The sequence below is a fragment of the Symphodus melops genome (assembly GCF_947650265.1).
Source record: "Symphodus melops genome assembly, chromosome: 17".
Lineage (NCBI taxonomy): Eukaryota > Metazoa > Chordata > Actinopteri > Labriformes > Labridae > Symphodus > Symphodus melops.
Genome location: NC_136707.1, coordinates 19771612 through 19788860, shown reverse-complemented (window position 1 = coordinate 19788860; position 17249 = coordinate 19771612). Strand labels below are relative to the sequence as shown.

Below are 17249 nucleotides of genomic sequence, written 5' to 3'. Positions count from 1 at the left end.
ATGATAACAGCGGCACACATCATAATGGAATTCCCTTTATGTTAGATTTCTCTACATAAGCCGATTTAAATCAAATGAAAGCAACATCTTATGGGGAAGAAAACGTGAGTTGTTTGTGTGTGTTTGTGTTTCCACTTACGTCCACTTCACCTTGGTCAATCACATAGAAGTTGTCTCCTTCATCGCCTGGAGGGAAGAGACAGTGTGTGAGACAGCAGAAAGAAAGCGGGAGCTGGAGCCATTAGGAACCTTCCTTTTCCTTTAAATGCCACCTCCTGCTTAAGTTTTCAGGAAGGACTTGAAATGCATCTGGGGTTTAAATCACTGGTCAAACTCTTAAATACTCTTTCCTTTGAGAAGGAGGATATATGTTGTTGTTGTTGTTTTTAGAAATGGTAAGGATTTGTCTTCCTGAATCCACATAGGCAAACATATGATCACACTCTCCCCCTCACATCTGTCAACTTCCATGTCTTCTTCTTTGAAGAACAACTGCTGAAGTTCTTGAGTTACTTTTTTTCTGGTGCGGGTGGGATGGTGGGGGTCTTTAAAAGCTTCAGTGCAGGCCCAGCATCAGAGATGCCTCTGCCTCCTCCACAAAGCATATTTCACTGGGACTGCCAATAAACTATCAGTCACAGCAGCCTTGACTACAGCTGCTTGTGTAGCTTAATAGTGGAAATTATGAAACAGAGTTGTCTTAGCATGCCCGGTTAAAACAAATCAGAACAATCTTACAGTAAAAAGAAAGATGTAGTATAAGAGAAGAGACGTTACTCTGAGATTTATTTTGGTTCTCAAAAGTAGACAACTGGCCATTTTCACACCTCAACCACTAATTGGTACATTTTCAAAAGAATAGTTTATAATACACGTTTTTTTGATCAGAAGATAAAGAACAACACATTCAAATGCTATATTAGCATAAAACGCTGGAAACACTCAGGTAGCCTAGCTCTTTAAAAGAGTGACACAATGTTCCTTTAAAAAACCTTTTATAAAAACACATCACATTTAATAATGACTTTTGGTTGATCGAAAACTTGCTTCAGACATCCTTGAATGTCTTCTAATTGGATGGAAACAGCTGATACAGCTGATAGAACTGTTTTTATAAAACTTTTTTTTAATAAATATTTGGTAAAATTACTAACTCATCCAAATAATTTAGTATTACTCGGTAGATTCAGCATCATGCAGCCATTCAACAGGCTGCAGTAGCTGCAATATGAACGTTACAGGCATTAAGCGTGTCCAACAATTGTGTTTGTTTTTGTCACGTCACAGTTAGATTGTTATTGTTCTTCAGATTAGAACAGCTGGATTAACTCTTTTAAATTAGGCCAAATATGAAACAACCAGCTTAAAAAAAAACTAACTTAATATAACCAGAAGAGCTGTTTCTGAAGATGTTGAGACAGCTTAGAATTAGTTTGTCATTGAAGTTTGAAAAATTTATAACCGCACACATGATTAATAAAGCATATCTTGTGCTTAAATGGTGCACAGCTCATGAGAAAGGAGGACCTTCTGGGATGTCTGCTTGCCAGAGTGGAACAAAAATGCAGCTATTTAGACCACAATTAAATGATAAGGCATTATATCAGCTAGCTGATCTGCAGTTTTCCTATGTGCAAGGATGTCGACTGACAATGTTGTCTGGTCTCATCACTGGATCCCTGTTGTGTCAATGACAGGAGGATTCTGTGCTTTCATAGCAATGATCAACCTTGAAGTGATCTGGTTGGTTGATGTCTGCTAAAAGCGTCTCGTCTGAAGATAAGGCTGAAAAATGGTGGAGTGTTCCTTTAATTATGCTATCCGTTACATAGGGCTCAAGGGAAATGAATATGGATGACTGACAGCCACATACATGAGCAATATGAAGCTCACCCTGCAGCTACCTCTTACAATAAGATATAAATACAAGTCCATTCAGAGGCTCAAGTGGGAAATGAGGCCTGAGTATTTAACTAAAGTATGCGTATGTGTATTCATTCTGTATGTACCAAGTGAAGGGTGTACGACTGTGTGTTTGTGTGTGTATAAGTTCACCTGAAGAGTTGAAAGGCTGAGAGCGCCCTGTGTTTAAAGTTCACAGGAGTTCACACGGCTAATTAATACTGAGAGGGGAGCGCTCGTTAATCATGCAGCTCTATTTGTCACACAAAACGCTCCTTGTCTGTCTGATGGTCTGTCCCAGAGGAGACCCCAGGCAGGCACACATACAACCTGCTGCAACCTGGCCTACTGCTATCTCCCTGTCTCTCTCTCTCCCTCTCTCTCTCTTTCATCTCATCCATCTCTCTTTCAATTCCCTCTCGCTCTGTCTCTCCTTTCTTCTTCTCTTCCTGTCTTTTATCACTTTGGTGCTTGAGTCTTTGTTTTGCGCCTTTCCATTCCCCCTGTGCCTCAGAGTGCAGGCAAATATTTGAATAGTGCATGCTCTCACACATAGGCGCATGCACACACACACACACACACAAACACACTCACACGCACACAAACACACACTCACACAAACACACGCAGACTGGTGTTCTCACTGTGGCCTTGTTTCAGTTTTGTTGTTTCAAATTAAAAATCATAAATAATGTATTTCTTCATTAAAAATCATTTAGGACTATTATTCTGAAAATACCTCCATGCTCCATTTAATGACAGTTAATTCTCCCTTGTTTAAATACCACTCGAACCACAGAGTCGATAACTCCAGGCTGTGTCTAAATAGTGTGTGATGGGCCTGTAGCAGGGCTGATTATTTGAAGCTGCACAGTAGTCCAGACATTAGGAATGACCTCAGCGCTGTACTGTATATACTGTATACCACACTCTGTAGTGTATATAACAATGGACTGTCTGGGACTGGGGGCCCTGCAAGATAGCTCGACCTATTATCACCAAATTAGGACTGATAATCCAGGATGTTGTCTCAGAGTATGGGGCCAGTGACTGAGTGAGTGAGTGTGCGATCCAGTCAGTGTAAAAAACCCAGAGTTTTCCTGCAACGTGTTTGTATGATAATATGCAAACGTGTCATTTCTGTGATTTCATGAGAGTTTGCAACAAGGTTTATCGTGCAATGTGCAGGAGGCAAAATGTTCGCTTTAATGATTTAATGTCATGTGTCTTTGTCTGCGTTTCAGTGGGGGTGACCATAAAAATACAGTCTGGCCCTGCTTAGCTCAGTGTTCCTTCAAAGTGCACAAGGGTTTGACGAGCGTGGGCGGGCAGAGAGGGACCTGGAGTCTGGACCAACCAGGGGAATGTATGAGTGGGGCATGAAGAGTGGAGGGATAACATGAACAGTGGTGCATTAAGTGCATGCTATCTTAGCAGCACAAACAGTAGTGTGATCATTTGGCATGGTGAAGATGTTTAAATTAGCGTGTAAGTCTGGGTGCTATTTGGATGCCAACGCTGAGTACACAACGAGTTTCACGGTGGAAAAAGTGCCTTTGTGTGACTTTGCACTTAGCAACGATGGCTCTGAATTATGAATATTTCTTCAGTCCTCTATTAACTGGATGATTTTGTCAACAACATTACACTCTATACTTGGAGCTTTTATACTCAGTTAGTGTTACTTTAAATCTAAAGTACGTTTTTCCTTTGAATTACTGACATTAAACAACACTCAGCTTCTACTGAATAATTACTCCCCCTTAAGAGCATCAGTTAAAGGTGGCTTTCAAGCCTTTTATGAAAGACACATGTGACTGAGCTTATTACTTCTGTGCAACAGACTTTTTTACAACTTTGTTTTTCAGTACCCATCTGCACATATTTAAGTCATGACATTCATCATCATTTAACATTTAATATTGACATTTATAGTGTAAATTACAACTCATGGTAGGGTTCATATTTGCTTCATGTTTGCACTTATTTAATGTTTAAAAAACCCCTCTGCCTCTGGCTGCACATTTAAACAGTATAACTGAGTCTGCTCTGCACAGTCAAGGCAACAACCTAACATCCGGGAGTAGTAACTTTCTCAGCTGTTTTAGAGCTATGTGATAGTTGAGCTTGTATTGTTAATGACTACATGGTGTGATTTATATTCTCTCTTACCCTGCAGGTGTGAGATCTGTGCTTAAACAAAGGTGGAACTTAAATAAAGGTGGTTAAATATAAGAGCTAAACATATCCTGAAATATATATTTAAATACGTGTCTTCATTAAGCCTTAGCTTATTTCAACTCCCAGTGATTATCCACTTTTTTTAATCAAAGTGCTCAAAAAACATATATCTGAACTTTACAGACACCACATCCGATGTTTTAAGGATTTTTTTGTGCTTTAAGTCAAACTAATCCATAATGGAAAAGTGAATAATTGTGGCAACATCCATCAAAGCAGACCTAAATACATACCTTGCTGGATGACTGTTTCTCCTGCGATGTGGGTGACTGGGAACATGGCATCAAAAATGTCACTGAAAGAGAATGAGAGGGAGGGAAGAGAGGGGAGAGAGGACGTGGTGGTTACTAACACACCTCGTGTTATGGTGTTCTACCGAATTGTTCACTCGCGCACACACACACACACGCGCACACACGCAGACTCTGTTCTGTGAGAGAGTGGCATAATGGAGCAGAAAGAGAAGCCATCATCACTGTGTAAACTCAGTTACCAAAGCCAAAGAGAAAGGCCTGAGGACTCTGGATTACCCACACAAAACACACCCACTTGAATCTGTACAATACTGATTTCTTTAACTTTATCCACATTCAAACAAACACTAACCATCCACAATTAAAAACCTTCAGAGTCTCAGAAAAAAAAACACAGTTTAGACTTAGTCTATAAGCGCTTTGGCGTTATTATTATTTTACCTATGTATCACAAGTTGTATTTGGAAATAAAAGTAAATATAAATATTGTCATAAAAAAAAACTGCATAAATAAGCGTCAACCATTTTCTGTGTATCTTTACGGTGTATTAGTGCTGCACCTGGGTTTAGACTTGAACACAGCCTTTATCTCCGAGTGTATCTTTAAAAAGTAGCGCTGAGAAAACAAACAAAACAAGGGCTGTGCCTAAGCACTTAATTTCTGTTTCAGGCCAGAAGGGAAAGCGCCTCTTCGACTCTTCCTAATCGTGCAGTTTAAATGCATGAAGCCTCAGCAGATTAAAGTTCCTCTGCTGAGATGTGTTGGGACAAGAGAACACTCAGGTGTGCTTCCTCTTCTCCTCCCTGCTTGTCTCTCACCTTCGGGGTATATTTATCTATCTAATCAGTTACATACCGCCTGTCTTATAGAGAAATATAGAAAAAACAATAAAGAGGGTCAGGCATATCAAAGGCATACAAGAGCTGCTGAGTGAATGTGGGGCAAGTTCCAGCCCGTTCTTGGATATATGTGGGGAGTGTGTGACACTGAATGTGTGTGTTTTCACCAGTCTGTCTGCGTTTGAGTATATACTGAAAACACACAGCTTTGTACAAAATAATGTGTGGGTGTTGGATGTGTCTGCGCTCTCCACAGAATCTGAGCCTCTGCAGCACTTAGAAATGAAAAGGTTGACACAGTCAAAGACACCTTTCTGCACTCTACACACATAAGTGCTGCTTCACTTGAACCTCCCGGTAGAAAAAAAAAAAAAAAAAGAAAGAAAAAAACTTGAGGTCAACAGATGTTGAATGGAGATCTGAGGATGTTATTGAGTGATTTGGAAGTGAACGGACCCTGCTGGTATTTGTTTATGTGACGATGAATAAAAAGCAGACTTCAGAAGGTGGACTGGGGCCAAATACACCCACAGGTAGGCCCAGCGCGATGCAGCTGGCCACTGACTCACACACACACACACACACACACACACACACACCAGGGCACAAAGTGCACACACGCATGCACGTTTATTAATAAAAAGACTTGCAACTGCACGAGCACAGACGCACGGACCCGCTCTGAAATACGACTCAGCTTGTGTCATGTTGGCCTAAGCATGCCAACCAATGCTCTCAGCTGTGCATGTCAGAATGCAAACACACACACACACACACACACACACAACAGCAAGAACAAAACATCAAGGCGTGGACATTCCTGATTAAAACACACATACTCACACTCAAGACACGCAATATGAAACTCTTTGATCACAATTAGTCAGGGCAACATCTGCAGTCTGAGTGCCTGAAACGCTCCTCACATCTGTGACCATCTGCACTCACCGAGGGGTCTGTTTATTTACACAACTTAGAAGCAGAAAGATCCAGATTGAGGAATAATAGTGATGCGTTGATTAAAAAAAATGATGACCTAAGGAAAAAAAAAAGGAACGAATTAAAATGAAAAGGGAAATTAAAATGGGACAAACATTCAATGCTAGCTTACTGAGGATTGCTAACACATCTGCTGAACCCTCTTTAGCATAGCTGATGATGATGTACCGCACAGCAAACTTTACACGCTGCTCAAAACTAAACTAGCAGTATGTAGTCATAGCAGGGGGATCAAAGGCAAGTAAAGCTGCGTTGCGGTAATTGCCCTTGACCACCTTTCTGTTTCCATGCCATGCCTCTCTCGCTGAATGCACCGCTGAGCACAACAAAGACACTGACGCAGGTAATTACTTCCCCTCGTCTCTACCTGTCTCTCTTTCCCTTTCTTCATCCTCAGCTTCCTCCTCGTCTGCTCCCCGATAACTTTTTCCCCTTCCTCTCCCCTCTCAATTACCCCCGTCTTCCCTCTAATTCCCTAACCCTGCCCCACCTATTCCTCTCATCTCTTGGTCTATCGCCCCCTCCCTGCCTGTCCCGGATGAGGTGATTAATCTTGTCCTTTCCGCTACCTGTAGCCCCTCTGACCTTATGAAGGAGCAGAGGACTCCACAACCCCTAACAATGGATGTGCTGTTCCGACAGAGACAGGCAGAGATACCCTGCAGACTCTAAAGGGAGCAAGGAAGTTCCCCTTCCCCCTTGGAATGAAGACAAAGCTTTTGTCATTGCTAATATACATACCTCCCTCAAAACATGGATGTGCACCTTCACACAATGTACTGTAGTGAGAAATAAGTGCATCGCTGCAATTGCCTCATCTTACTTGTAACTCTCACAATGATTCCTGCAGTGCACACAGTCTTTTCCCAGATGACATCACATGCAGCACAGATGACAGAACACATATTAATCTTGGCGACTAAAGCTGCAGATTCAAGTTCACCGGAGGATCAAGTGATGGTAGAACAATACAAAGAACACCTGTACGATGATTTAAAGGTTGTAAGTTGTACCAAGGAGGGAGTATCTTTACGTGATCATGCGTGTGTGTTTGTTCGGGGATGATAGAAAAAAGTTTTACTCTCTCACAACCACACACAAAACAACAACACAGCAACAGCCTTCCATTGTTCTCAAACACCCATAAAAAGGCAGTTAGCTCAAGGAATTTCACTCATTAATGAAATAAAATCAGGCCTGCTTGCTGTAGCTGGATTGGCTTGATGAGGACCTTTCTTGCTTACCTCACCCTCCTTTGTCTTCATTTCTCCTCTCACTAAGAGGCTTCTTTTTTTCCAGCAGCAGACATCTTATCTCTCACCTTACTCCCTCAACACACTCCGCTGCCATTAAGCCGTTTACAGCAGAGGGTTCTTTCTTACTGTGCGGCGTGCAGCCTCGTCTTTGTGTTTCTTAATGGGCCGCAGAATGTTGAGTTACACAAGTCCTTAATGGGGAACTCATCCAGAATGTTCACTCGTTTGTGTGGAAGAGATTTTGCAATAATCAAAACAATCAACAACTGCTCCACATAGAGGAATGTCCCGACTCTCCAAGTTGTGTCTTGGCTTGGCAGCGATGTGCCACTGGTTTGGCTGGCACACAGTCGATGCCGTAAGTGCTTGAATGATTAATTTTCATTACCGCAGTTGATAGTAGTTGAGATCGCTTAGTGTTACGCATGAGAACAATGGTCTTTGTTTTGCAAGTTCACTTCATTCCTGGCCTGGAGAAACCAAATATACAGTGGATAGTGTAAGACTTGAAGGCCAACAAGGGCAGCAGGGATATACAGTATGTTAGTCACGCAGGCCAAAGCTCCATCTCTGATGTCTCTGTAGATCTGATAGAAGAGAGGGAATCACTGCCCATGTACGAGGACACACAGATCTGTCAAACACCAAAAACAAACACTATGAAAGCATGTGATGATTACAGATTCCATCACCAACAATTCAACATCATCAATACAAAGTAAAAGAAGACGAAAAGGTAAGTCGTGACTGGAAGTTATTTAACACTACGGCTTTTTGTAAACCTAACGATGTTCTTTTGTTAATGTTAACAGACAAGGAGTAAGGTCCTCTACCTGCTTTTTGCAAAGTGTCTCGAGATAACACCTGTTATGAATTGACGCTATACAAATAAAGACTGATTCATGGCTTCAATGAATTTGCAGAGAAACTTGCTTGAATTCCCAGAGGCACGTCGTCTACCAGAAGATGATTGCAGATGGGTTACGGGATTTTAAAGTCGCAAACTTACTGATATCAAATTTTGCATCATTGCCCAAAAGAGACAATGATCTTGTATGATGATGAAACCTTTGATTTACAACCCAAGAAGTATGGATCGTACATTTTTGAACAAAACCCTGAATGCTTTGTTAAAAACTGATTTATGACGCATTTTCATGATAGTCTGCCTGGAATTTAAAAATCTTTGAGGGATTCAAAAAAGCACAATGCACATTCCCGACAAATTTAAAGCGGCAGGTCTTGATGAAAAACACAATGACAGAACATTTCTTGGTTCGACTGCCAGGTGAAGGATTTTGATGAGTCAGCATAATGTGTGAAACACAAGTTAACTCACAAAATAGCACAAAAAAGAGAAATGAGTGTTTTCAGTGACGATGAAGGTAAACAGAAATGTTTACTAGCCCGCTCTATGACTCATTGTGGGCATATCACAGTAGGAAGGAAAACAGCTTTATGAGGCTGACTAAGTGATGTACAGTTAAATATCCTGAGCACAACAAGCCAAGGTTACTCACATGGAGCAAAAGAAAAGCCATCTGAGCTTCATTACTGTGAAAACAATGCAACAGCTCATTATGTAAAGCGGCACGTGTCAGCAGGTAAACACACTGATGCACTCCGATACACAGCGCAGACAGAAAGCAAGAGCAGGAGGAGAAGAGAGGGAAAGAGGGAGGTGAGGAAGGTCTAATTATATAACAATGGAGCACACGTTGAGGATGTGTATGACGAGAAGGCTCGCAACATGAACCTTGTTTTTACCTAGAGACAAAAAAATGGAGGGACTGTGACGTACGAACGGCTTACCGTTTCAGACCTGAGAATCTGAGGGGAAGGGAAACAAACTCCATTAGGCTTATGTAACTGTACAACGAGACATAATAGACAAATCAGGCCCAGTCATTTTTTGACATTTTTGGGAGATTGAGTGGGCTTCTACAGTCTGTAACTTTAGTACACAGACTTTCAACCCCAGCCAACATATCTGAGAATGTACTGGTGAACATGTCGCGTCTGAAAAACAAAATGATCATGGTTTGTTTCTTCTTCCCCTTTACTGTCAGATTTATTAAAGAGAAAAATCTTCAGACAATGGAAACCAATTAGTTTTCACTAACTGTTTTTCTTTTTGACTCATAAAGGAAGGATAAGCATAAGAGAGTTTTAATCAAGCCGACACATTTCTTCCTGAAGCTTTTGGCTGGGATAGTTTTATATCCACTTTTGTGCAGATAAAAAAAGTACCATGGCAATATGTTGGTATTTTTATGCACATTTCTGAATATTTCCCTTTTTAAAATAAGGTCAAGTTTTAACCTGGTCCCTCTTGTTGATATGAACCGGCCTATACTGAATATATGAGCCAGCACATAGCACAGAGGTGGTCTTGAGGGTTTACAGGTGGACATAACAGTTTATGGCTGTTGGCAACGACCACTTAAAGATGGTCAACAAAGAGGGAGGAGAGGGGAGGCCAAAGCCGGGTGAAGGAAGGGGACAAGCGTCACTTTTCTAAAGCACAAGTGACCTTTTCAGAATCTGTTCCTGGCTTTGGTCTGAGGCTCTCACACTGCAGTTATTATAAACACCACACGCTCAAAAACACGTTAAGTGCTCTTTTACTTTGAAATGGTCTAGTGCACTGTGAAAACTCTTCTAATTTTTATTGGCGCTCTGGATATTTCGGTCCCACTGATCTAATTGGGGCGAACATTCTCGAACTTGGAGGTCTAAGAGCACTAGAAAGAAAATGCTGTGTCATTGAACGTTGGAAGCTGTGTTTAAAGCCAATAGGTGGCAGGGAGCACGGTGTGTTAAACCGACACACCTGGCCCTGCTCGGTTTATAAGTGGTGTAAACCTGCACACATCCTGTAGCCTCGAAGTGTAGATGTGCGTCTCTCGATATGAGGTAGCACCTCAGGGCCACGGCTGGTTATTTGGTTGACCTGTGCACTGCTGCAGAAGAACATTGTTATTAATGTACATGTATGATAATGATCAGACCTCCTTTGAGAAAGTCGGGAGACAAAGAGCGAGAAGCAGAGATGTTGTTCCAGTTCAGGTACTCACGTGACCTCTCTTATCTTTACAACATGAGAGCATTTTATCTCTCGCCACTTCAACTACAGTAGCTCATGATGTCACCAGTGAATCTTAATTATAAAAATGATCTTTCCTCTTTCTTCACTCACATTTAATCAAACACTGATTGTCAAGGGCTCCTTGTCCAACATGGCTGACAGTGGAGAATATAGTTGCAGTGCAAAGTGGAAGTGTGCATGAGCGTGCGTGTGTGTGTGGTGAGGGTGTGCGTGCATGCATGACTGGTTGATGTGTATTTACCTCTTGCCATCACCTGCCCAGGGAAAACAAACGGAAATGAGTCTCCTCTCTTCTGAGAGTGCACTGTCTCTGATTCAAATAGTAATAATAATAATAATAATAATAATAATAATAATAATAATAATAATAATAATAATAATAAACAACACTAAAACTGAAAAGAGTTGTCACACCTCACCTGACCAATGTGTGGTCACTCCTTTGAGATGTGTTTCATATGTTACAGCTGAATGTTGTCTGATCTGAGCTGGACAAAGAAATGAATCAAAGTCTAAATCGGAGTCCTGAACCTTTCTGACTGCTGTGTGTATTCAGCGTGACACGACACCACCTGCTGATGCAGCCATGATGTCAGCCTGGAAGCATCACAAACATGTCCAACCCTGCACTTTCTCCCCTTCTCTCTCGTTGCTCTGTTGTATTCTTCTTTGCTCTTGATAATCTTTCTCTTTTATTTTCCATTTGGTGTCCATCAAGAACTTATTTTCAGAACTTGGGGGATTTTCACACCTTCCCAGTCGGGCTGTCTTGCTTGTTGCTGCAAGGCAGGGAAAAGCAAGCTCTTCCTACAGTCGGAAAGAAAAAGGGTCAGGCTCAATCAGGCGCTGACAGGACTAAGCCTCTCCCTCTCTGATGTGTCCACAGGCGACTTGTCACTGGAAGGAGAAAGATAGAAGCAGGAAAACGTTCTCTCTTCTTCACCTCGCAAGTACAAGAGAAGATATCGCCCTGAATTTACACAGCTATATAATCAAAGATAAAACATACATTATGTACAGTCACCAAGAGCTGTGCCTCCCCTTCACTCCCTCTCTCTTCTTGTCTCACTCTCTCACATACAAACATTCCCTGACACATCGCTGAACATCACTAGACATGCCGCTGTCCTGCGGGCATGTCTTTTCCTCTCCGCCCTCTCCCCCTCCCTCGCTCATTCCCACCTCGCAGAAGACAAGCTTTGGAACAAGATAAGCATTTGGGAAACAGATCAGGTCACAAATTGTCCTTTGAGGCTGTTTAAACCTGAGAGGTGTTTACACTGCACATTATTCGTGCACGCTCACACATAAATACAGACAGTACAGACGCTGAAACTGAGACTGAGAGGAAACTCTAAAAATGCCTGAGGAAGTGGGAGGAGAGTGCACGGCTAGATGGAAAAAAAAGTAAGGGACTAGGTGTCCACTGTAAAGGTGCCCAGGGCGAGAACTGTACACTGAACTTGTGTACGTGTGTGTTTGTGTTTAAAGCTCATCAACAAGGGCTCTGGGTGGTGAGGTCATCGGTGCACAGAGTGCAGGGAAGTCGAGAGAAATACTTGACATTCAATAACTGACATCTGACTGACGTAAGGCCTTCTTCTCTGTAAACACACACACACACACACACACGCCTGCAGACTTGGACTTGGTGCTGATCAACCAATGAGCATCTTGAGTATATAAGTACTAACACCATGGAATGTGCTAACACCTGCAGCTTGCTACCTGGAAACTTCATTCATGTTAACAACAGCAAACAGCTGCATGCTTGACCCAATGAGAACAGAGACAGTCGAAGCTGACAGTCTGAATTTCATTCATGAGGAATAACACTGACTATGATACTATTTATCTCTTGTTTGTTTCTTTCTGTTTGTATGATATGATTCTGATGTATGATTTGTGCTACAGAAAACTGTTATGAACAGGACAGCTGAGACTGCTTAGCTACCTCTAGGTCTGAAGTTTGAATCCACATTTGAACACATTAACAGATGTGAGCTTTATAGACACACACACACAATGTGGGAAAACTGATGCAAGTTCATTATCACACACAGTGAAAAGAGACCCGCCAAAACAAGAGAGACTGCTTTTCTTAAATATGGAAAATGATCATCCAAAGGAATGATCTCATTGTTTGCCCTTTCCATTTTATAAAAACAATCTTGCGAGTTGTTGATGAAAACTTGCTGTAATGTCCCTACTGATGAAGCATTAAACAATCTTTATCATGCATAATGTTTTCATAGACGTGAATACAAAAATGCAATTAGGAAAAACAACTAATTAGATCTCCTCAGCGCTGAGAGAACAGCTGAGTCATTGTATGTGCTATTTATATAACTGTAGAACAGAATTAGTCCAGCAATTCTGAACACAAACAATTACCTGGACAACACTTGATTACAGGCCTGAATTCTATGACACACACATGTTAGCTCATCAAGCATAGAGAAACGGGCTGACCTCCTCTTATCTAAATGAAACTCGACCAGAGTTACACCATGAACCAATAAAGAGGTCATGGGAGAATTAACACGCTATAACTAGACTGTTGTCTGTGCCCGTGCACTGGAACCTATCACAGTAGCATAGAAAAAGCAGACTGGATGTATACAATGGGAGGCCATGGGCCAAGCCGGCCTATTCTGTAGGGTGCTGGGCTTCTCTGTCCTTGGCTAATGTGCTGGTGGTCAGTGTGTGGGTTGTACTGTGTTGGCCTGGCTGAGCTACAAAGGCACTGAAGGGTTGCCGGAACATCATGTCCTCACAGCAGGGGCAAACCCTGGCTAGGAAGTCATTATCATGCCCATTTACCCTACATATTCATTCACATGAAAGGAAACGTGACACTGCCCACGACTGCTAAACGCCCTGAGTCACTCCTGCCGAACAACAGGAGGGCACAACTCAGCTCGAAAGTGTTAACAAAAAAAATGTTCTCTCCATCTGCAGCACTTGCTTCTCTTTTCTTGTCCTTCTTCCATCAGCAGTTGTTAGTGTTTCTGAGGGCCGTTTTGTAAGGGGAGGTTTAGGTGATTCAACACTTTTCCCACTGCAGGTATTGTATCCAACAACTGTTCATATCCAAAGCAGGGGCCAGGTTTCTTTGCTCCTGTTAATGCATATGCACCGCACATCCATACACGTCCACATAAATGAACTTGCACTGTACACGTGCACTGCACAATGAGCACAAAAACACATTTACACATGCTCTCATGTAAATACTCACGTTGATAGTATTAGCAGCTGAAAAGGCAGAGATGAGTCATAGCTGGCTGCATGGACTCTGGGGTACTTATTTGGAGGGGAATACAATGTTCAAAGTGAACTCCAGAAGCTAACACTAAGACATGACTCACTACTTTCTAAAGAACTGGATGGAGGGAAGGATGGAGGAAGAAGACAGGGGGGCGGAAGAGGCAGCAGGGGACAGGTTGGAACACTGCAGAGGCTATGAGAGCGGACAAAAGTTTCCAGCTATCTGTGCAGTTTGTGCGACCATAACATTGTGTCTATGAATACCGCTCGCTGATGTGTGTTTATCTGCAGTCCGGGAGATATGAACTTCCCAAAAATAAGATGTTTTCGTGTGCATGCCCTGTGGTTTGCTTAGGCGTACAGAGGTGACGTTGTTGGAGTGTGCTGGGGGAGGAGAGGCTGCTGCTTTTGGCCTGTTCCTTCTCTGTGGGCTGTGGGATGGTGGTGGGGATGGTCGAGGCTCAGTCAGGCCTGCAGCTCTCCTGTGGAGAGTGACCTCATCGCCTGGCCCCTGGCATTGTGGCAGCAGCACAAAGCCATGCAGGGGACACAGAGAGGGAAGACTACACATGAAATGTGGGGGAGGGACGGGATGTGAGCGTGGATGTAGACGTGAATGAGCCTTCACGACTAAGAGAGAGGGAAGACAAGTGAGAGAAAGTGGTTTACTCTGAAAAGGGGGGAAAAGAGGACCACCGGGCTCTCAGGAAGACCAGGGATGAGAACACACAAACAGTCAATGAGGGAAGCTGCGAGACAGGAAACACCAGCACAAACAAACAGACTATACAACACCCAACCTGCTCATTTGTTTGTGTTGCTGACTGCTGCTGTAGCATAGCCAGCCATTAAAGTACAAATCATAGCCAAACATCTTCTTGTCCCTTTCACCTGAACACACAAATCAACAGTTCCTCCCAAAGCTGAAAAAAAATAACACACACACACACACACAGGACAGAGACTACAGGATACTTCCTGAGTAGTCGTTTCCAAATTGTGACAAAAAGAGACGTTGTTTGGTCAGAGAAACAAGCGTCCTCTATCATTCAGTGTGTTTTCTCTACCGCCAGACCGCACGGCCTGCAGAGGGTCGGGGTGCCTTAAACTCAGGGAACTTAAGCATGTATTCCCTCAGGCACACCATTTGTCTGACTCTCAGAGGCAATCACTCTCAACAAAGTCAATATCTGTTCTATCTGTGTGTGTGGCAAAAACACCCCCTAGGGGTAGCTGTGTGGTAACTGCACACATGCAGGGTGTAAGGTCACTGATCGCATGTACATGTTGAAGGAGATGGAGATTTTGTGTGGCAGAAATAATGCGTTTCGTCACATCTTCGGAAATGTTTGACTTTTCAATACTTTTTGGTACCACATTTCAAATTCATACAATCTCATTAATTTTTACTGGCAGATTAGATCAAAAAGTCCCCAAAGCTTTTTTTTAAAAAAAAAATCTTCAGAGCTTACATTACTATACATCATTAACGAAAGCTGCTGTGAGCAAAAAAAGAGAGGGCTGTCTACATGTGTGTATATTTTGGTTTTTAAAAACAAAGAATTACATTAAATTGTGGTTCCTCGTGCTTTTGTTGTAATACCTGGTATTAAAACAGATTTTTACCAGAATTGTATTCAAGTTGAGGATTCTGGTATTGTGAGAACCCTACATCTGATACAGCTTAACACACTATCTCACACAGCACCCTTCTCTCTGTTGTTTGTTTCCTTCACAGAGACCTTAAATAAACTTCTGCTGGAACGTGAGACACGATAGATCTCTCTCGCGCAGTTTAAGTGTCCTTCGCCTCACCATTGTTTGTTTGTGTGACTTTTCTGTCACTAACTGATTTATTTATTGTTATCTTTGCACCTCTTCAAGGCAACACGCACATACACACACGGACAAAGGGTGCCAGTACACTAAAGATGTTCCCCGTCCATCGACAGGGGCGAGCGGGGAAGGTGCAGAGGTCAGGGCTTGGGGGTCAGAGATCAACTAATCGGTCACTTCATCAACTCATTACTCAGCTTGTTAATTAGAGGATTAAAACAGGCAGGATGAGGTAACCACCACATCTTTGCAACCCTAACAATGACTGTACAGCTTGCATTCAGATTTTAATGGGATTGTTGTGTTAGAAAATAGTTATTAAAAAATAAATAAATGATTTCTCTACTTTTCAAAAGGAGTGCATTTGCTTGATTTGCTTGGTTTACCATTGGGTCCTGACCTCAGCAGGTTTAATAACTCCTGCTACCAGATGGCAATGCCATTAGTAATATTGTAGACTTTGCCAGGACAGCTAAAGGAATGAGATAAACAGGGTTTCCTCCGGCCTGTCAGACTATTTAGGTGGTTACACAGAGAGCAGGGCTTCTCGTCTCTGTCCCGTCCTCAGGAGACTGTTCAGTGGTACGTGTGCATTAGACTAATGCAGGAGAAGAGAACTTGATGAGCTTCTATATGTGTCTGTTTGCTTGTGTTGTTTGTGTCAAGGGAATAATAAATGCACCTTTGGACAGATTTCCCAAAGGTCCCTTCTTCAGTGATAAATCCTTTTCTACCCGTACTCTCCTGTGTCTTTATCTTTCTGCCTCCTCACCGTTGCACTTCTACTATTAACAAACTCTGTTATTGTTCACAGGTGAGCAGAAGTACTGACAAAACAATTTGACATAACTGAAGCTGCAATCATTTCTTATCACTTCTTTAGAAAATTAGATAAGAAATACTATTATTGTATGAACTGAAAGACAGTTAGGTTAATCATGTGAAAAGGACTTCTGTTGTATTTAGAGATTGATTGTAAATGAGTAATCACCCTGGAAAAGTGATCGAGATAAATAAACTGAATGTTCACCTGGACAAACACACGATGCACGTCCACATGTGTGTGAAGTATACACACACCTGCCTTAAGTTAAAAACTAGGCTGAAGGATATGAGGAAATGGTTGCAAAGCAGTCTGATTATTATCAACGTTTTATCAAAACCCTCTGATCTGACAACTAGGATTCAAGTGCTCTAAGAATAAGAGAATGATCAGACAGGTTTAAGGCTGAGTTGGATGTTAGCAGCTCAGTATAACGTGAGATCAAACACTAGCTCCAGCACATCACAAGGAGGTAATAATGGCAACTAATAGGCAACAAGTTGAAGAGTCCTATTCCTAGTCTAGGCTAGGTTTAGAGACCAGGCAAGTTTAAAGAGATAAAGAAAAAAACTCCCACCTCCACATCCTTTGTGTTCAGTATGTGTACGCTGTAAGAACAACAAAGTCTGCTTTGATCACGTTTTCTTTCCCCGTAAGCTCGTCTGCCATCAAACTGTTCAACAAAAACAGAGCTGAGATCAAATCTGGAAGGGAAAATG

General features: G+C 42.1%; 1 protein-coding gene across 4 annotated transcripts in view; it reads right to left on the bottom strand.

Moving 5' to 3' along the window:
- Nucleotides 1-17249, bottom strand: part of prkar1b (protein kinase, cAMP-dependent, regulatory, type I, beta) — a 56547-nt gene that overhangs the window by 17974 nt on the left and 21324 nt on the right. For all 4 annotated transcript variants that reach the window (XM_079366643.1, XM_079366645.1, XM_079366642.1 and 1 more), the window contains 2 exons: nt 4377-4438; nt 140-186 (listed from right to left, as the gene is read on the bottom strand). In XM_079366643.1, coding sequence (XP_079222769.1) covers nt 140-186; nt 4377-4438 — 109 coding nt within the window. The remainder of the gene's footprint in view (nt 1-139; nt 187-4376; nt 4439-17249) is intronic.